General features: G+C 28.8%; 1 protein-coding gene across 2 annotated transcripts in view; it reads left to right on the forward strand.

Annotated features, from left to right (window-relative positions):
- The window catches only part of LOC122502973 (cyclin-dependent-like kinase 5), a 37,633-nt gene that overhangs the window by 1,101 nt on the left and 19,089 nt on the right, over positions 1–17,443 (forward strand). Inside the window, exons 1-2 of one of the 2 annotated variants that reach the window (XM_043613342.1) lie at positions 4,124–4,160; positions 5,274–5,362. In XM_043613342.1, the coding sequence (XP_043469277.1) occupies positions 4,139–4,160; positions 5,274–5,362 (111 nt within the window). In that variant the 5' untranslated portion in view covers positions 4,124–4,138. Of the gene's footprint in view, positions 1–4,123; positions 4,161–5,273; positions 5,363–17,443 lie in introns of those variants that run through there. The other variant, XM_043613341.1, reaches the window with a different exon arrangement.

A 17,443-nucleotide genomic window follows, 5' to 3' on the forward strand; every position in this document is an offset into this window, starting at 1 on the left:
TAGTTCTCATTTTTTTGTCATTGATTTTCAGTAATCACGAAATTTCATGTAAATTGTTAATTCCTCGACTAGAAAGCAATTTTTTCTTTTGATAATTATTTATTTTAATGCCAAGCGCCCGTTAAAAAATTAAAGAGGTTGCCAAGTCGGAGAAAGCAGTGATTTTGATTTTTTTAGTTGAAATTCCGAGATTATTGGAAAATTCGTGACAAAACAATGAGAACAACTGTTTCCGCATCTTTCTTTTATTTTATAGGGCTTACAGGGTTTACTTGGGTTAAAAATAAATAAATTTTATTAAGAAGAATTAGTATCCTAAACTTTTTAGAGAACATTTTCTTTTAATTTTTTCGTTGAATATCCCGTTGGTAACTTCAGTTTCATAATTAAAACCGAAAAATTCACATTATAATGTGAATTTTTCGGTTGAAAATAATTATTTTTAAAACTTTTTCACTGTACAATAAAGTCTAATTCCTTATATGAAGACGATTTCAATGTTGATGCTCTCCTCGAGGATATGCTTCACACATCCCTGAAATCGCCTTGGAGGCGTGGCCTTCATCGGGATAGTTAAGAAACTAGTCTCGATAGATTTATTTATTTTATTAGATTGTGTTTATTCTTATTTATTTGTTTTTTTATTATTTATTTATTGAATAAACAGCCACACAAAAAATTTTTTTGGTTCTGATCTGGAGGTCTCACTATAGGTGTACCTTATGCTTTTTTGGGTCGCTGAATCCGAATCCGAGGTCCACTTAACCCCATCAGATCAGGGTTTTGACATAACCTCCAAAAACCAATATGGCGGACACCTTTTAGAAAAATTTATTGGATTCCCTTGAAACTCGTTACTCGAGGGTTTTCGGTGTCGCTGATTACGAATTTGAAGTCAGTTTTCAAAAATTCAAAATGGCGGATCCAATATGTCGGACACTTTTTTGGAAAATTCATTGGATTCGCTTAAAACTTGCTACTCGGGGGTTTTCGGTGTTGCTGATTATGAATTTAAAGTCAGTTTTCAAAAATTCAAAATGGCGGATCCAATATGTCGGACACTTTTTTGGAAAATTCATTGGATTCGCTTAAAACTTGCTACTCGGGGGTTTTCGGTGTTGCTGATTATAAATTTAAAGTCAGTTTTTAAAAATTCAAAATGTTGGATCCAATATGACGGACACTTTTTTGTAAAATTCATCGGATTCGCTTAATCTTATTAATTAGATTACTCGCTACTCGGGAGTTTTCGCTATCGCTGATTACGAATTTGAAGTCAGTTTTAAAAAAATAAATTTTCGGATATCGGAACATATTTCAAATGCTTTAATTAATTATTTTTACGGTAATATATTAGGTATGGATGGAGAGTAATTTGAACGTCAGACCAGTAACTGGATTGAACGGAATTCTGAATTTGTCAAGTAAAATTTTCCGAAAAATCTAAATTTGCAATAAATACTCCACCCTCAAAATTTTCTTTAATTTTTGAAAAAAAATTGTTCCTGAGATTGTGATTGTTTAGCTTCATCAATGTTTGCCTTTGAGTGCAAAGTACACAGAACCAGCACGATTTTTTGTGACGAATTAAAGGCAATGCTTGTTTGAAGCTTGGAGAAAGTTGACGCTTATTTTCTCTTAATGTACCATTATGATGAACTCCTGCGATAGCATTTTGTCAAAAATTTTAGGCCTAGTCAATTTATCAGTCAGGGCTGCCAGTGACTCACTTTTCTCACTTTTACTCACTTTTTTTCAAGTCACTCACTATTACTCACTTTTTTAAAAAAAACTCACTTTTCTCACTATTTTTTGTAAAATACCTTATTTCTCCATTTAAAAAAAATAAATTTTATTTAAGGGCAAGTCCAAGTTGAAAAATGTAAACAAACAAAACAGTAAACAAACCAAACACTAAAATCGCAATTGTTTGGGAGCATTTATATTCCCATAAAAATTAACATTTTTACACTTTCAATACAAAAATGGTAAATTAGAGTGTCAAAGTTTTCAATGAAACCACATTTTTGACTACTCTCTAAATCTGAATATGTGAAAATTCACATATTTGTACGTTATAAGTCGTCTTCTCGATCAATAAGTGCATATACACTTATAATAAGTGAAATTTCACTCAGAATAAGTGAAAAATTCACTTATTTATAAGTGTATATGCACTTATTGATCGAGAGGACGACTTATAACGTACAATAAGTGAAATTTCACATATTCAGATTTAGAGAGTATGAGTAGAGAAAGGTAGATTATGCGACTGCATAATTTTTTAAAATCGAGTAGAAACATTATAATATTATGTTAATTCATGTTTTAAACCGTTAACAACATGTTCCTAGAGCGCACAATACTTCATAATTTTCACTGATTGCATAATTTTACTCTTTTTGCATAATGATCGCATAATAGGCTCAAAATTTCCAAAATAGTGCTTTTTTTAACTAAGCAATGTAAAAAATTTTTTCAATTTCTTTATTTTTTAAATAAAATAATAAATAGGTAAGTTTTTAAACTGTTAACCACGTTATTAAATTTTAGTTTTAAAATTTAAGATTTATTATAAATTCTAAAAGAGATGTACTTACATCTCTTAAAATAAAATAAGAGTAACAAATGTTACTAAAACTTTAGATAATATTTTTTATAAATTACTTTTAGCTTTTATTGTTGGTTGTGATTATTATACGATTCAATCATAAGTAGAATATCAGAAAAATATGAAAAATAAAATGTTCAGGAAAGTTTTACGCTACATTTTCGCTTATAATAGAGTTGTTGAAAATGTAATTTAAATCATCAGGAAAGTTTAAAGCTAAATTTTTGGTAAAATTTGACTATAAACATTCATTGAAGTGGGACATTTGAGAGGACTTTCTGGTTTGGAATAGACAAAGAATACTCTTTTTTAAACTTATTGTGAAAAAAGTATTGCATTGCAATCTTGCTACAAGATTATGATATAAGCTTGCTGCAAGCTTTTGAGGTAAGTGTACGACAAGCTTAGTTGGTAAACTTGCTACAAGTTTGTAGTGTAAGTTTGCAGTAAGCTTATTGCAAGCATGCTGCACAAGTATATACAATTTAATTGAATCAATTTTAATTTTTTCTGGAGATTTTCTTATAAATTTCAAAATATACACTCAGCAACATATCGATGTGGCAAAGAAATTTAGTGCGCAGCCGTGAATGCCATAGAATTCAACTGCGCATCGTGTCAAGTTTTTTAATTTATCCGGCAGCTTGCAGCAACTTTGTAGCAAGTTTATCCGGCAAACTTGCAGCAAGTTTGACAAATAAGCTTGTCGAAAACTTGCCTCACAAGCTTGCAGCAAGATTATATCATAATCTTAAAGCAAGATTGCAGGAATAGGACATTTTGTTACTTGTCACAAACTTGCTCTGTAAGCTTGCACACCTTGCACAGCAAGTTTAATGCAAGCTTGTGGCAAGCCTATGTGCTGATTGGGGTCTTCCAAAAGGTACCTTTTTGGGGAGTAACTTTCCGAATGACCAGTAACTCATAAATTAATAATTCAAACTGGATTCTGTTCATAAGTATTTGTTCTAGGTAACAAACCTAAAAAACGATTTTTAAATGTATTTTTTAATATTTTATAAACATTTTACTTAAAAAATCGCAAAACCGCTACGTTTTAGGGTCAATTTACCCCCGCATAAAAAAGGGGGTTTAACTGTGAAATCGGTTTGGTAGATTTCGAGAAAAGTTACTCCCCGTTTAAAGTTTTCGTGTAATGTATTGTACCTACTATACAGTCCGTTAAGAAGCGGACATAAAAATTGCTATAACTTTTTTCTTTCGCATATTTTTTCAGAATTGTTTTGGGAAAGTAATTTTATGATACTAAGGAACATTTTAAAGCAAAAAAAGAAAAATCGATTTTTTTAAAATCCTAAACCAGAAAGTCCCCTTAAATCTTTGCACAATTTTCACTAAACTTTGCAAGTAAATTTTTCAAAGTTTGCAAGTATGTAAATCTTTAATAAATTTTTAGGAAAGTTTTGGTGCTGTGTAGGAATACTCATAGTCAAATATGGATTCATGGCAGACTTTGACGCTCAATTTTGCGATTTTTGTTAAGAAAGTCTAAAAAAATAAAAATGGATGGTAAAAGTATTAAATGTCTGTAGGTATTATTTATTAAATTGAGAAGAAATTGATATTACAGATTAATTATTAATTTAAATTTTCAAAAATATGCCAAAAATAACCTCACTTTTTACTCACTATTTTACTTGTAAATTCACTATTTACTCACTTTTTTCAATACTTTTAACCTCTAAGTACGCTGGCAGCCCTGTAATTTATCATCACGAATTATTCTCAGCAAAAATTGGAATCTCTTTACTGACATCGTAGCTTGATATAAAATACAATCAATTTCCTTGGATCACAAATCTTCTATATTTTCATTGGACGCTTTCGTAGACCTGATAATTCAGAAGTCCGATGAAAGTTTTCATTTCACACAAGTCTACATCATTGTATGTTGGGGAACCCGACAAAATTACTTTATTTGCCATCTCTCTACCGCTTAATTCATTCATTTGTATGTACAGTGGAACATTCTTCTTTGCTTCTGTTTTCGAAGTCCCCATTACAAAAGATATAATGTCTTCTTTCTGTATAGAAGTTGGAAACCAGGATCATTTACATCGCTATTTATCCAATCGATAGCGTCGTCGGCTTCTCAATCTGTAAACCCCAAGATGTCGTTGAACAATTCAGCAAATTCTACGGCAGTTTCAGCGTCATGATTGTCGCTTCTGTATCAACAGGCTAAAGTTTATTCTATGCTCTTTTTAAATTTTCTTCCGTTAGCAATTCTCAAAAATCCGCTATAACATGAAAGAACACTGTTTTAAATTATAAGTTTTCGAGAAGAAAACTATATCGTTTTCAGAGGTATCTTCCGCTAATAGCAACTTCTTGAGTACTTGTTAACGGTAAATAGCTTTTAAATATCCGAATATCTTCTTGGTCTGCTGAAAACCTAGCACAGTTAGAAACACCAGTAGTAACTATACCACCACCAGTCGTGTTCCAACTTGTGTTTTACGCTATGTCTCAAATTGCAAATTACACTCGTTGGAAATCAACCATTTTCCTCCCAAGATGCACAATATACTATTTCTTCGTTTATTAACATTAAACAAAAGTAATAGACTGTAAATTATGTAAAAAATTAATTTTATTTGTAACGCCTATAAAATTTTATTTTAATTGTATTAATTTTCAGGTACATATGGTACAGTTTTTAAAGCAAAAAATCGGGAAACTCACGAAATTGTAGCTTTAAAACGAGTTCGACTGGATGACGACGACGAAGTAAGTTTACTATAAAAAATTCAAAACCTTATACAGTGCCTATTAAAAATGAATTTATTTTATTAATTCATGACATAAACGGGTTACAATTAAGACCATTTTCAGTATAAAGCAATGTGCGCAGGTTAGTAACAAAAGATAAAACATTATTATTAAAAAAATCCAATCTTTCTGAGTATAAGTTACCCTCAAAACAAAGTCTACTAAATACAGAGTTATTGCCGGATTTAGTGGAAAGTGTTTTAAAAATCATATTCACAGTTTTTGAAGAAATAGACTACATTTGAAGAAACTTTCCGCGACTGTCGAAGAAAATGAAGACTCCACGCGCATGTAACCGATTCCGCCACAGTCGCGGAAAATTACAAACCTGAATTTACTCTACAGCGTTCTAATTTTTAATTGACAGTCGCGGAAATTATTTAGAATTTTTTAATGTATATATTAATATCGACACATTGAATAATAAAAATAATAATAATCTTGACAATCAATTGTCATAAATTGTTAAAAAAGAATGTTAAAAAAACAGTGTTTATTGGTTTTAACGCGCGCAACTTTTGTGCGCACCATTTTCCGCGATTCGTCGACGAAACCTTCTATGAAGTGTTAGAATAATTCCGAGACTGTTTTCCGCTACTAGGTTTCTAGAAAGTCCTCGACTTTTTTTGGAGAATTTCTGCTAAAATCGTAGAACATTTCTAAAAGTCTATAAAAGATTCGTTCATATCCGAGATAGAGTCTTCGATTAGTCGCTGAAAATTTCTGCGACTATTTTTTTCCGTGTAGGAGCAGATAAATTGATTAGAGATAATACTGGCGTCCAAAAGAAAAAGATACATAAGCGACATTACCATTAAACTGAGAAAATCAAAGAAAACTGTTTGCCTCCAGAACTTTAATTCAAATTAACTTTTTTTAAAAATTTTTTGACCAATATTTAATAAAAAAATATTCTGCTTCTCATTATGTAAAAAAAATTATTTTTTAAAACAATTTCTATTGTAAAATGGATATACGGGTTTTTAGTAGTGATAAATACAGACGAATAAGAACACAAACTCGCTTGTGTTTTATTTCTCGGTAAACTTGCTCGAGCTCAACCCTGCCGTCCAGAAGAAAAAGATACGTAAGCGACATTATATAAAAGAAAACTCGTCCTAAAATCTCTTATTTAAATTCTTTGTTTAATTAATATTCAGTAAAAATATATTATTATAAAATAAATAAAATAAATAAAATAAATAAAATAAATAAAATAAATAAAATAAATAAAATAAATAAAATAAATAAAATAAATAAAATAAATAAAATAAATAAAATAAATAAAATAAATAAAATAAAAAATTGGACAAGTGCGAGTTGTACTCGCACTGCAATGGCGGGTTCCGTACACAAATATTAAAACAATACTTGCAACATTGATCGGTAATTGGTAGAATTAAAATAAACAATTATAAAAATATATTAAAATCATTTGATAAAAAAAAAAACTAAAAAAAAATTAAAGTATTGTATATCTAATATTGTAAACAATAATAAGCAGAGGAACTATAATAAATTTTGAAAATTTTGTTCCTCTGCTTATTATTGTTTACAATATTAGATATACAATACTTTAATTTTTTTTAGTTATTTCTTCTTATCAAATGATTTTAATATATTTTTTTAATTGTTTATTTTAATTCTACTAATTACCGATAAATGTTGCAAGTATTGTTTTAATATTTGTGTACGGAACCCGCCATTGCAGTGCGAGTACAACTCGCACTTGTCCAATTTTTTTTTATTTTTAGTTAAGAAATTAAAGTCAGAAAACAATCTCTCATTTATTCTCTTAAAATTTCACTCTTCCTTAAAATATTTAATGCCACGTGTTTAAACTAAAGAAAATTAAAAAAATTTTTTTTTTGAAAAAAAAAATTTTTTTTTAAAAAAGTTTCTTAAATAAATTTTTTGTTGTCAGACTGTAATAATACACTAGGATACCAATTTTCAGCTCATTAGGTCAAATAATGTAAAAGTTAGGAAAAAAAAATTTTTTTTTTAAATTTTTTAGTTTTTCCTTGACAACGCGATGGCCATCATTACATATCAAGTGGGAATGGTCACTTTTTATGCATTTTTGGCCAAAAATCTTGTTATTTCTTTGACAACGCTATGCCCATCACGTCCAATCACATTCGCTATATTTTTCCTGTAATCTACGAGTGAAAATACATATCTGGACCAAATTTGCGCTCTTTAGGTCAAATAGTTTAGCCGCTAGGGGGGGGGGGCACGATTTGGCTACGGACAACAGAGTCTCACCAATAGGGTTCCGCCGATACACCGTAGGTGTACGGAACCCTAAAAAATAAAATAATAATTAAAGAATAATTAAAGGTGGTGAATTTAACAATCTTTCCGAATCAACTTCTCACACAGCACCTAATTTCATGTATCGACAGCGCAGCTGTCCTAAATACAGAAACCTGCCTTCTTGAAAAATATTTTTCGAAATTAATTAATAATTTCTGAAATATCAAAGAATTAGGAAAAAATCGGGGGCATGGTGGGATACGAACCCACGACCTTTCTATTGCCGGTAGACTGCTCTACCATGAAATAAAGTAGAGGTATAAAAGTATCAAAGAGTTGGGAAGATCTCGGAGGTGCATGTAGCTCAGTTGGTTAGAGTAGTCTACCGGCAATAGAAAGGTCGTGGGTTCGTATCCCACCATGCCCCCGATTTTTTCCTAATTCTTTGATATTTCAGAAATTATTAATTAATTTCGAAAAATATTTTTCAAGAAGGCAGGTTTCTGTATTTAGGACAGCTGCGCTGTCGATACATGAAATTAGGTGCTGTGTGAGAAGTTGATTCGGAAAGATTGTTAAATTCACCACCTTTAATTATATATACCACCGAATGATAAATTCATCTTAAAAATTAAAGAATAAAATGAAAGACATTTTTTTTTAAAATTATGATTTTAAAGATTTGTCACAAAAAATATAATGCGTATAAAAATAATTTTAAATCTTGAAAATTAGCAAATTCGTGTTAAAAATTATAGTTGCATATATTTACATAATTTGTTTTCAAAAATAAGAAGTATAATCCTGAAAAGACTTAACAATATTGGAAATATGTAGGGAAAATAATCAATTTTTATAATAATTTAACTTAATAATATTTTATTAATTAAACTTAAAATCACATTTATTGATTGCTGTTTAATTGATACAATTTTTTTTACTAGAATTATTTTTTAATGATTATTTAATACCATGAGAAATTTATATATTTAGTTTTGAATTTTCCCAGAATATAGCTTTAAATAGCTTTAAATTTATTTTTCAATTATATATTTAGATAATTAAAGGAATATTCGTTACTTAAAAATAAAATCACATTTTTTTGGTCATTTAATAAAATAATTAAAGATTTCAAATGTTTATTATTATAATAATTTCAAATCCTTTTAAGATGAAAATAACTTTAATGATTGACAAACTAAATCTTAATTTTTGTAGATGTATAAATTGTTCAGGTACATATGTAAACAAATTTTTTATACCACTAAACCTTTATGCCTTTTTCAATTTTCATTATCATATTCATCTATTAAATCAGCGACATCTGTAACCTTCAAATTGTTCCAAAAACGTCGTCTATTCGGTTTCATCAATGCAACAAGATTTTTTATTATGTCTTGTTTTTTCCTTAACGGTATACCACGAGATTCATTGTGAACAGCAGGTGTAGGAATGCCAGTTTTAATTACTCGGGTCGTTAAGAAATCCAATTCTTCCAAGTTTTCAATATCATCATAGGTCAAATTGTACTGAATTTTTGAACTCCCTCGAACCACTCTTATCTGCTTTATGTCATGCAAATATGGTCTTGCATCACCTAATGATTTTAACTTTTGCTTAGAAGAATGATCAGCCCACACAGAAAAATCGGAAAAATTTAACGATTTAACAATTACTTTTCCTGCTACAGAATTTTGTACGGCTTCTTCAAAGTCTCTGAAATCACATATTTTTCCCATATTTTTCATCGATTCTTCGACTCTATGATGGAATGAATCAGCTGCCATAAATGTATGACCACTTTCAAAGTAATTTATCTCGATGAAATTAGTATCCACTTTCTCAGAATTAACAAGATAGATTAGAAAAGAAAAAAAACACCAATTTTTATTTTGGCCAGAACAATTATCGAGCCAAATTACAAATCGTTTTACATCACGATATGCAAGAAAAAAAGCATGAAACGCGCTTATAATTTGTTCTTTTTTTCGGCCTGCAATGCCTTCATGCCAAAGTGCAGCGAATGGTACACGACTTCCTTTAAAGGATCCAATTGGTACTATGCTTTCATTAAAAGCTACAATCCTCTTTGTAAAAACGCAAGTTTTAAAAGAATCCATTCGAGGTAGCATAATGACTTTTTGTAAGTCAGCAGCATAATAAGCTGTATCAGGAAAATTTATCAAATCATCTTTATGCTTTTTATATATCTCGCGGGCTTGTGTTGCTCGAGTGTTATGTGATGACCATTCGTTACAAATATCGCAATCAGGATTGAGATTTTCTTTGTTATGTTCATGAACATTGAATTTTTCACAACATTCGCACTCCTCGTGTCCCAATTTTGTGAATGATATATTCAGTTTTTCGAAAACAGTGCGATATGTTTCATAAGAAAATAATTCATAGATATTTTTTTCTTTAAAGTCGTTGTACATAACCGTAATTGACAAAGTATTTGGTAAATACCTTCTTTTTGGAGCATGCGATCTGCGATAGTGGGAAACTGACGGATTAAAAGATTCGATGTGTTCTTCAATTTTCGAATTTCGTACTTCTTTTTCCAAAGATGCATTCTTTTTTTTCCTCGAGTATCTGGTTTGGGCATTAAAGTAAGAGGATCTATATCCTTCATCGTATTTCTTATAATTGAGTCCTTTGAAAGTTTAAATCCCAAAGTGGCAAGAAAGAAAAGTTTACATACTTGCCTTTTTGTACCATCATCACAGATCATATTGTAACTATATTGGTTATTCCGTTGAAATTTGACTACACTAACTCTTCTGCGTTTTATTTCTTCTTTTTTTACGTGGTTCGTTATATAAAATCTTTTCTCCATCCAATTTAATTTCCAAAAAGCATTATTTTGTTTCTCTCGATAGTCAGGACTGAAGTGCTTACTGCATTCTAATCGACATTTTTTGCAAGGGGGTAAGACGAAGTGATGTTCTTGTTGAGAAGAAGTCGGAATTATTTCATTAGGTTCATTTTCATTTACTGACTGCGATATATCACTATTATTGACTTCATGGGCGACTTCAGATAAATCTGTAGTAATAAGATTATGCTGAGTATTGTTTTCGATATTCAAAGTTTTCCCATTCTCATCATCCTTCTGGGGCACTAGCAAATCAAGTACCATTGCATCAAAATTACGATCGGTATAAACAACTGGTTGATTACTTCTATTTATATCAGATGAATAATAATTTATATTATTTTCATGAAATGTTGCACAGCTAGTTGATTGTTGGGAAACAGTTGAATAGTTGAAAAAATTTTCTGTCGAAACGCTGTTACATACAGTTTCAGGCATAAAATTAGAGGAAGTTGACATCTGTCCAATTTGTTGCAAAATATATGCATCTGAATTATTTTTATAATAAAGATTTGAAGATTCATGTCCAAAAGTTAAACCTCTTGCAATCATTTCGCTTGTTGAATAATTGTCATCTCCAGTATCTGAAATAATTACAGTTTCATTATAACATTGCACACTGTTTTTCTCAAAGAAAAAGAAAAAATGACACTCTTCACGTCTGAATTACCCAGTAAAAAAATTCGATACACGGACCGCGGAGTTCGTATACGAGCTCGGCAGCTCGTATGAGAAATATGAGAAATCTCTCATACGAGCCTTTTCCGTAATAAGAAGTGTATAGATGCTTGTATACGAGGTGACTTTTAAAGCATTTTGATTAATGTAACACTATTTTAAAGTGAATGTAGATAATAGAAATGAATTTTCAAAGTAAAACAAAGCTAAATTCATAAAGGAAATGAAGTTTTAAGAAAAAAAGGATAATTTTGTTCAAAAAATTTATTCACACTGAAAAAAGGTTAGAATTTGATAATTCCTTGTTACTCTTACTTACCGACATTAGATATTTCTCGGATGCAGTAAGCACGATTTTGTATTAGCGGTAGAATCAATTAGTTTTTCTTCATTACTAATTAATAATATATTATTATTTATTTATTATATAAATGTTCTTATATAAAATAATTAAATTTAATACAAAATCGTGCTTACTGCATCCGAGAAATATCTAATGTCGGTAAGTACGAGTAACAAGGAATTATCAAATTCCAATCTTTTTTCAGTGTGAATAAATTTTTTGAACAAAATTATCCTTTTTTTCTTAAAACTTCATTTCCTTTATGAATTTAGCTTTGTTTTAGATGAGAAAATTAATTTCTATTATCTACATTTACTTTAAAATAGTGTTACATTAATAAAAATGCTTTAAGAGTGACCTCGTATACAAGCATCTATACACTTCTCATTACGGAAAAGGCTCGTATGAGAGATTTCTCATATTTCTCATACGAGCTACCGAGCTCGTATACGAACTCCGCGGTCCGTGTATCGAATTTTTTTTACTGGGTAGTTAAAAATAATTTTTCTCCGTGTTGAACGTTTTAAGTACTCGAATTTTGAAGACTTATAAAATAATTAAAAAATAAAAATAATTATAAATAAACGTTTTAAGTACTCGAATTTTGAAGACTTATAAAATAATTAAAAAATAAAAATAATTATAAATAAAATTTTCTACTTATGAATATTTTTTTTAATAAGTTAAAAACTTGAATCCATTCGAGTACTCGAATTTACCCGAGTACTCGAAAATTTTGAGTACTTATACTTCGCCCAAGTAGCACGTAATATTGGGAACATTCCAGCAATATGCCACAACATTGAGGCAATATTGGTAAAGTTAAGGCAATGTTCCCAATATCGCTGTAATATTACGTGCTACTGGGGCGAGTACTTATATTCTGTTATTTTTACAAATAAAGTTTACTACAATAATTCAATTATTTAAACTAATAAAATTTTCATAATATTTATTATATTTCGAAGAAATTAATTATTTAAAACAATGTTCATAAAATTCTTATGAAGAATTCAATTACTTTCAAAAATAATAAAATTCTTCACAGAAATTCAATTCTTTTCAAACATTTTAATAAAATTTTCCGCGATAATTCAATTATTTTTCAAAAATTTAATAAAGTTCTTCGTAAAAAATTCAATTATTTTTGAGAATTATAATAAAATTCCTAGCAACTGTTCAATTATTTTCATAAATAATAAAATTCATAGCAGGATTTCAATTATTTTTAATATACAATTTTAAATAAATTCTTCGAAAAATGTAATTATTCTTAAAAATTTAATTGCAGTTTCTCGAAAAAATCAATTATTTAGAAAAATGTTTTTAAAATATTTTTTAAATTTTAATACAAATTTTTCTAAGAATAAAATTATTTACACAAATAATTTTTCGAAAGAATTCAATTATGTCGATAAATAAGAAAATTCAATTATTTTGAGGTATTTTAATAAAACTCTTTTCAAAATTCAATTATTTTTATAAATAACAATATTCATCACAATAATTCACTTATTATTTAAAGAAATAAATTTCTTCTTGGAAATTCCATTAATTTAAAAAATTTTAATAAATTGTTCGAACGAATTCAATTATTTTCATAAATAATAAAATGTTTTTTAGGAATTCAATTATTTTCAAAAAAATTAAATAAAATTTCCCACAGACATTCAATTATTGCCAAATTTTTTAATAGAATTCTTTGTAATATTTAATTATCTTTAAAATATTTTCGCAATTCAATGATTTTCAATATCTACCATTTTCATAAAATTTCCAAACAAAATTCTATTATATTAAAAATGATTTGTAAAAATTTTCGTCAGAATTTAATACTTTTCATGAATAATAAAGATTATCATCAATTCAATTATTTAAATTACAATTTGTATAAAATTATTCGAGATAAATGAATTATTTAAAATTTTTATAAAATTCTTCGCAAGAATTAAATTATTTTTTATAAATATATTTAAAAATCTTTCATGAATAATAAAATTTGTAGCAGGAATTCATTTTATTAGCAGGATAAGAAAAAAGTAAATATTTTTGATGAAAATGAGGAAAAAGTCAGAAAAATAAAAAAATATGGAATGGAATTTTTGTCAATTTTGTGAAGTGAATAAAACGAGTTTTTTTTGACATTAAAAAGAAATTCCAATAACCGACAAAAATTAATTTTTAAAACAAACAAATGAATGCAGAGAATTTGCTAACGGAAAGGAAACTTACGATTATTATAATAAGTATTTTTTAATAATTCAATTATTAAATCAATTTTACTCACAATTATTGGTTTGATATGGATCCTGACACATGGCTGCCTTTTTTCATCCAGAGTCCTTTGTTGAAAATCTAATAAAGAATAGAACTATTTAAAACAAAACTGAATAACCATAGATATCAGGGGAAATATAATTTTCAACAAGTTTATTGTAAATACCTAATGCAAAGTCGTTAATTAACACTTGGAATTTTTTGATGATATTGTACTATATCTAAAAAATCTGTCTGTTCCCCAAATTTTTGTAAATCTTCATGTTCATCATGTCAATTTCAATAATTCTACACTAGAAAATCAGCTGTTTTAATTAACCTCAAATAAGTATATACATATGCTAACAGTAGATTAAATGCAATAGTTTACAGAATAAAACATTAAACCAAAGAAAAATACAATTTTTTTGGAAACCTATCTTTTAGGTTATGTTTTGTCAAAGTTAAATTTTAATGGAAAATATGAACTTATTCTACAATATTTATATAGATTTAATCAAGTCATTAAACTGTAAAGTAAGGTACGATAAAATTAGGATAATAATGAGTAATATAATACTTACAATAATAGTTTTTTTTCACTTTTTTCCACCTCAGTGTCACTTATTAGAGAAGTTTCATGTCAGTAGCTGCACATGTCAGTCACAAAGAGCACGTGTTAAGCACATGTTTGCAGTGTCTCACTTGCGATGTAAGGGTTCGTGAAAGTTCCCAGAGATGGCGCAATTGCGCTTAGAGAAAAAGTTTTTGTTACACCCTATGCTTTAATGCTTTCTTTCCGGTTAAGTTCAGCTGCGCATCGAAAGTCAATGGAAAAACGATGCGCTGAACGTAACCGGAAGAAATTAATTCCTTATAATTAAATCTTAATTAAATAAGATTATGGCGCATTTTATTAAAATAATGGTAATAATAAATGAATAATAATAAATAATAGCGATTATTTTTTTACTGTACATGCTTTCAAGTGCAGAGATGCCAACGACCATTTCCAAACGCAACTGCGCTTGCGCTGCAAAATAATCGCTTTTATTCTTCCGTAAACTCGGCTCAATCTCAGACTATTTTACAAAGGAAAAACATACAAAAAGACAGTCGCTTCCTTTAGTCTGTAAAGTCAGCTCACTCTCAGGCTCCTTTACCGAGTAAAAAGATACATAAGCGACTTTGTGTATCATTTTGTCCTGTAAGTTGGTGACGTATGCAGCGTTGATTACCGAAATATGAACCCACAAAGTGCTTTATGTATCATTTTAACTCTGTATTTCGTCACTTTTTCCATTTTTGTCATTTTTAAACAATCTTTTTTTGCAATAAATAATTAAATTAAAAAAATTTTTTTTACACAGTTAAATACAGTTTTTTATGAATCCAATGATACCAAAAACTCAATTTTTTCAAAAATGTCGCTTATGTATCTTTTTCCTCTGGACGGCAGAATACAAAAGGACATATTATAATTCCATTAATTACTTTAAAAAGAAAGAACTTAGATGAATATGATTTATTAACACAAACCACACGATATTGACCAATTAAATAGCCCTTAAACCAATCAATAAAATTCGACCCCACGTCCAAAAGTTTCAATTTAGTTAGTAATAGGTCATGGTCAACTTTATTAAACGCCTTTGAAAAATCTGTATAAACTGTGTCCACCTAAGAACCCAATTCTAATCTACAAGAAAGAAAATTAGTAAAAGTAGAAAGATTAGTTGCCGTAGATCTACCCCTCATAAAACCATGCTGTTCATTAAAGGCAAAGTACAATATTTTAATCTTTAGTAAACAATAAATCCAAAAGAGAATTATGCACATTAAAAAAATTATTTATTTGCGATAGTTTCAAAAAGTTAACAGTTTTCTATACTACGTCGACAATTTGACACTGCATTCTAGATGATCCATACATAGGAGAGCATATTAAAAAATTACTAGGAGTACGATGCCATATTGCAAATGGCATATTGAAATCACCAGTGACAATATAAACAGATGGACATAAACTAATATACATATCTTTAATAATTTGACATACGGCACTCTACAGCTCAAGAGTACTATTTGCCCTACTAAAAATAAAATCACAAAACGACAGAAATTTAATCAGAATTTCTGATGATTATAGACTGCTTTTGTTACGATTGCAGTCACAGAACATCAGCTTGAGTCATGTTATGTCAGAAAACTTTAAAAGTATTCAGGTTTTTTATACAAAGTCGACACCCTCTTTTACCTGCAAAAAGGTCAACAGACCGTCATAAATTTGAAGGGAAATCTTTTTATTTGTTTATGTTCATATTTATTTAAACATTATACTTGTTTTTCATAGACTTAGAATTTATCTAACAATATGTCCTTATTATGTATACAATTTATCCTTTAAAACTTAAATTCAAAACTGATATCCTTTTTTATTTATTAATTACGGTTTTCGAGATACGTTACAGCCCAGTGGGCACATTTGTTCAAAAGACGTCCTAAGGATGTCTTTTTGCGGACGTCTTTTGGACATGTACAAAATGTTCTATGTCTTGGCCATTAGATGTCTTTAAGATGTCTAAAAGACGTCTTTTTCAGTCAACATTTGAAAATAGAAAAATTTTTATAAATAGAAAATATTATGTTTTAAGTTCAACTTGGACTTAGAAATTCATGAATGTGAAATTCATTGGAATTTTTCTAAGTTAAATTCATTTCATTGACAAGTGAGATCGTTAACTTTGTAGAGGTTCATATCTGTCTTGAACGGCTGAGGTGCTTAAGACGCAGTGCTTCAAGCCCAAGGTATCCGAGTTCGATCCCAGCTTCGTATGAATTTTTTCATTATTTTTCCACATTTTAGAAAAAAGAAAATTAAACTTAAAATAAATTTAATACAATATTACTGAGTTTCAACTTAGAAAATGTTATAAAAGAAATGTCTATTTAAGACCTGAAGGAATGTAAAAAGGACGTCCTAAGACGTCTTTAAGACGTGCTTTAGACGTCCTTTCTTATATCTTTTAGACGTCTTTTAGAGCAGACATAGAACGTCTTTTAGTTGTCTTTTTGATGACAAATGTTGAAAAAATGTTGATGAAAAAATGTTTTTATGATAAATTTTAGATATTCGTAATCGTGGAGATTTATAGATTCTAAATTTATATTTATTTCTCTTATAAAAAAAGAAAAAAAAATTGCAAAACTTTTGAGCAATAAAAATCAGGTTAGAGACCCAAAGATCGTAACAATAGACCAGCGATTCTATTGTGAAAAAGGTCTACGCACAAATTTGAAGTTTTAACGGTACTTTACATTTACCTACTATATTTTGGTGGGGGGCTGTAAATAAAAAAGATGAATTCAGTGAGAAATAATCACAATCTATAAACATCAGGATTCAACTGGAGCAAATAAACCCTTTAATCAGAATTAACCAAAAGTTTCAGGAAACGTCAAAGTAGTCACAAAACATCAAATTTTCTGACGTTTACTTATTATTCTTAATTTTATTTTTAGCAGGGTGGCAGCAAATAAAAAACAGTGAAACAGAATCTTTTGTTCAAAGAAAGTTAATTAACAGAAACTTCTTTAATTAATTTATAATATTAATATAACAATT

Source organism: Leptopilina heterotoma, unplaced genomic scaffold, assembly GCF_015476425.1.
Source record: "Leptopilina heterotoma isolate Lh14 unplaced genomic scaffold, ASM1547642v1 Lhet_24, whole genome shotgun sequence".
In the NCBI taxonomy this organism is placed as follows: Eukaryota; Metazoa; Arthropoda; class Insecta; order Hymenoptera; family Figitidae; genus Leptopilina; species Leptopilina heterotoma.